The 4,664-nt window shown below is 53.3% G+C and overlaps 1 protein-coding gene across 1 annotated transcript; it reads left to right on the top strand.

Moving 5' to 3' along the window:
• Window positions 1–880: 880 nt before the first annotated feature.
• On the top strand, window positions 881–3,876 carry LOC144942741 (uncharacterized). The gene has a single exon (XM_078869616.1). It carries the CDS (start codon window positions 1,368–1,370, stop codon window positions 2,775–2,777), a length of 1,410 nt encoding a protein of 469 aa, XP_078725742.1. The 5' UTR covers window positions 881–1,367; the 3' UTR covers window positions 2,778–3,876.
• The last annotated feature ends 788 nt before the right edge of the window (window positions 3,877–4,664 follow it).

Raw genomic sequence — 4,664 nt, 5'->3', positions numbered from 1 at the left:
TCCGCCCGCCCCGACAGGTGCTCGCGAACAACACTTGCCCCAACAGTCTGTTGAGGCTACGCGGGTGACCTTTGTCTTTGCTTTGAGTGCGGTAGCGTTGTGGTGATCGCGCTGCTCTACGAAGCCCGTCCCGTGTTCAATTCTCCACCACCACCACGGCTGACAAGGCTCTTGGGGCAAGTGCTGTCATGCGAGCACCTATGAAGGACGCCGCCACGGCACACAACGGGGTGGGTTCGGCCAGCACCACGCCCGGCCGCCTTTATCCCCTCTAATGTGTGATGTCTACACATCGCACCGGGTCACGCATTTAAGGGGAATCGAACTCGGATGGCGCCAGGTTCGTAACGCAGCGCGCGCCCCTGCCACACACAACACACCGACACACACACAACACACACAACACACCGACACACACACACAACACACACAACACACCGACACACACACACAACACACAGACAACACACACACACAACACACCGACACACACACACAACACACACAACACACACAACACACCGACACACACACACAACACACAGACAACACACACACAACACACCGACACACACACAGCCAACACACCGACACACACACACAACACACTCACACAGAGAGAGAGAGAGGCACGCGCACGGCACAATGCGCAGAGTGTTGGCCTGCACGCGAGCTCTCTGCGTCTCTGCGTCTCTCGGCGTCGATCCCAAGGTTTTCTCCACACGGACACGCGCAGAAATCGACTTATCCGCAGCCTGCCTCGCCATTGGGTGGTTGGCTATTTTTTGTTTCACGACAACCCCCACCATCCACCCACCCACCCATCAAAGCCACCACCACTCCCCCCTTCCACCCACCAGCAACCACCGCAGACTCAAACTCCTCGGCGTAACTCGTGACGAGCACTGCCCCATTGGCTGGCGGGCTACGAGGGTGTTGCGATAACTTCGCGCGCCCCGAACGAGCTCGGCCGCAAACGCCGATCCTCCCTCCTCCCGCGCGGGTTGGTGTCCAGCAACGCCCCGTGTCGCTGCTGCAGTGAACACGCACACAGAGAGAGAGGCCACAGCGCACTCTAACCAGGCAGTGAACACGCACACAGAGAGAGGAGGCACACTCTAGCCAGGCAGTAGATGCTCTCACACACACACATATAGCGCGAATTCCATACAAGCCTCCATCATCCCCATCACGGCAACCGCGCAAGCGCACGCGTACGCAGTAGACGCAACGCCTTACACATTCACGTGTACAGAAAAGAAAAAGGCTCACTTGTAAGCGGCTAGAATTCACGCGGACAGAGACGTGCCCAGCAGCGACAGCGACACGGTCGCCTTGCGCAGCCGTGCGACTTACGGCGACTGTCTATGGCTACCTTCGCGAGCAGAGATGTCGACGGCTTGGTGGACATGGGCTCGGATCCATCGAGCCCGGAGCGCGACAGGGAGAGCCCTGACACCAAGCCGCCCCTGGGGATCAACTGCGTTACAGGCGGCGGCGGAGGAGGAGGAGGCGGCGGTGTCGATGCAGACGGCGGCAAGACGGACCCCTCGCAGAAACCGCCCTACTCGTACGTTGCGCTCATAGCCATGGCGATCCGCGAGAGCTCGGACAAGCGGCTGACTCTCAGCGGCATCTACCAGTACATCATCTCGAAGTTCCCCTTCTACGAGAAGAACAAGAAGGGCTGGCAGAACTCCATCCGCCACAACCTCAGCCTCAACGAGTGCTTCGTGAAGGTGCCTCGCGAGGGCGGCGGCGAGAGGAAGGGCAACTACTGGACGCTTGACCCCGCGTGCGAGGACATGTTCGAGAAGGGCAACTATCGTCGGCGGAGGCGCATGAAGAGGCCCTTCCGACCTCCGCCGAGCCCATACTCGGCGGGGCAATTCTTCAACAACGATGGCCCCTACGCGGGTTACCTGTCGGCCGGGCCGGGCAAGTACCTGCAGCCCACCTTCAACTCGGCGTGGTCACTGCCGTCTCAGACCCCGGCTCACATGGCCGCCGCTGCCGCGGCCGCCGCGGCCGCTGCTAGCTACCCATCTCCCTGCCAGAACGGGGGCGTCAATCACCACCAGCTGAGCGCCCACCACCACCCGCACCACCACCCGCACCACCACCCGCACCACCACCCGCACCATCACGCGCACCATCAGCTGACGGCGCACCATCATCACCAGCAGCAGCAGCAACAGCAGCAGCAACAGCAGCAGCAGCAACAGCAGCAGCAGCAACACCACCATCATCACCACTCGTCGGCGGGAACCGGAGCGATCAGTGGCATAGGTGGTGGTGGAGGAGGAGGTGGTGGTGGTAGTGGCGGTGGTGGCATTGGCACGGGTCTCGGAGGAGGAGGCAGTATCGGAGGTGGCGGTGCTGGCGGCGGTGGTGTGGTGACCTCGGGTGGTCCCGTAGTAGGTGGTGGCGGCGGATCGTCGGTACCGGGAGCCGGCGGTCATCACCTCTCCGGGCACGCGGCCGCCGCTGCCGCCGCCGCCGCTGCAGCTGCCGCAGCGGCCGCGAGCTACAGCCCCTACCCTCGTGTGCCGGCCGTGTCTCTGTCGGGCGGGGTGCTCAACTCGTACGGCCACGGCGCTCATCCGCACTCACACCAGCAGCTGAGTCCCGGCGGGGGTGGCACCGGCGGAACGACCAACGGTCTGCAGTTCGCCTGCTCGCGGCAGACCGACCACCTGTCCAGCATGATGCACTGCTCCAGCTACTGGGACCCGGACAAACAGCACGGTGGACTTCACAGCCGTCTCGATATATGACTATCTCGAGATCACAGTACGAAGGGGGGGGGGGGAAGGGGGTTTCCTTATAATTATTATTATTATAATTGATGTTGTTGATGAGTAATACGTCATGTCCTCATCTGTAGATGTCTTACAAGGTTGACGGTAGGGGAAGGATGGATAAGGAGAGGATGATGGGAGTGGGGAGGATGTTAGTTTGGGGAACCTGGTCGAGGATGAGTCGCGGAGGTGGTTTTGTGCCACGGTATAGTCACGCAGCTGTTTGTGTGATTTAGCATTCAACTCGTGCCAAAACAGCAACACCTAAATCACTCTTTCCGTGCCGCCAAAAACGCAATGCTCAACTTTCGTTTTTTTTTTGTTACCGGCAACTGCAAGCAGATTCGCATACGTAGTTCAGTATGTATATATATACACACATATATTGGCAAACATAGCATAAACGGGCTCGGTCATATCTTGGGTTACATACAGTGGAGTTAGTTGTGTGGACCTAATTGCGCAGGACGAGGAATCAGTGCTTCATTTCAGCCGGAACGCTATCCCGAACGCTGTTCCGTGAATTATATTGGAATCTCGCTACATCCATCATCTCACCTTTATAGTTTCCTCGTGCTCCTGCAGTATTGAATATCCCGTTTTCATATGCTCATATGAATATAGGGTATAATGACAATAACGCAATACAGTGATGCAGGGTTATTATGCGATGCGCTGTAACCTTGTACTCTAGTGGTAGTCGTAGTGCCTTACTCCGATACATCTACAAACCAGATAGCCAGCCAGCCTGTCTGCCGAGCAGCGTTCCGGAAAAACAAACAAATAAACAAACAGGCTATCGAGTGACAAATTAAGCCTTGACGACAATGAACCAACGACAACGTCAAGAACATTGGAAGACAGTGGTGGGCTGTTGCGGGAAGCGTTTGGACCGATGGATTCTCTTTGTGACGGGCGTACAGATGATAGGGGCTGACCATATTCCTAAAAAGAGCGAATGTTACGTTATTATTATTATTATTTTGTGATATCCCTGACTTCGAAGTGGTCGATGTGTTTTTTTGTTTTTAAAAGAAGTTAGGTGTTGTGCTCGGACAATGACATTCCAGTTTAACCTTACCTCTGAAAGTGAGAGAAATGTTTGTCGGGCTCCTTAAAGTTGCTTTAATTCTTTCTTTCGCCCTCCCGTCCCAAACAAAGAAGCGATGCCGTCATTCCATAACCAACTGTAAGTTTCATTTTCGCTTTTACCTTTTCACTCCCTTTGTCCACGTAACATATATTTACCGTATCATTATATCCTTTATTGAAAGGATGTATTTTTATTTTATATATATAACAATTAGAAATGCCACTATGTGTTTTGTTGGTGACACGCCATCGTTTCAAAACGTGTTATTCTATACTTCCTGTTCAAAATGTGAATCATTATTTCGGTAAAATATGGTCGCCGTTTCATATATAGTATTGTATACTAACCATTCATGATAACCACACTCAATGAACGTGCTTGCACCTCCTAACACGCGCATTGTGCCCCGAACCGGAGCCTTATGGATGTGATGAGAAATACAGTTCAGTTTTTTTTATCAACAAATTATTTACCACTTAATATTGGCACAAGATTTTCCTTTTTTTGTTATTGTTTTTAATCTGGATAACAACATATATGCTGTTTTAAAAAAAAAACACACACACAACAACCCTTAAAACCGGGCTCAGAATATTATTATTTAGTAAAGCCTATCGATAGGGGCTGTATAAGGAGTTAGAGATCCAATTTGTTTAAATCCGATTCGCTGTGGTTAATCGTTTTTAGGTCCACGAGAAGGCGGTACTTTTTACGAATATGTATCTATGCGAATATAAATATATTTAAAGATGTTGATGTATGATAACAGA

The sequence above is a fragment of the Lampetra fluviatilis genome, chromosome 28 (genome assembly GCF_964198595.1).
Source record: "Lampetra fluviatilis chromosome 28, kcLamFluv1.1, whole genome shotgun sequence".
NCBI classification, from domain to species: domain Eukaryota; kingdom Metazoa; phylum Chordata; class Hyperoartia; order Petromyzontiformes; family Petromyzontidae; genus Lampetra; species Lampetra fluviatilis.
This window is presented reverse-complemented; position numbering and strand designations above follow the sequence as displayed.

Bases quoted from the DNA above. Each gene is read 5' to 3' on its own strand.
- LOC144942741 (XM_078869616.1), top strand. From the start codon at position 1,368: ATGGCTACCTTCGCGAGCAGAGATGTCGACGGCTTGGTGGACATGGGC.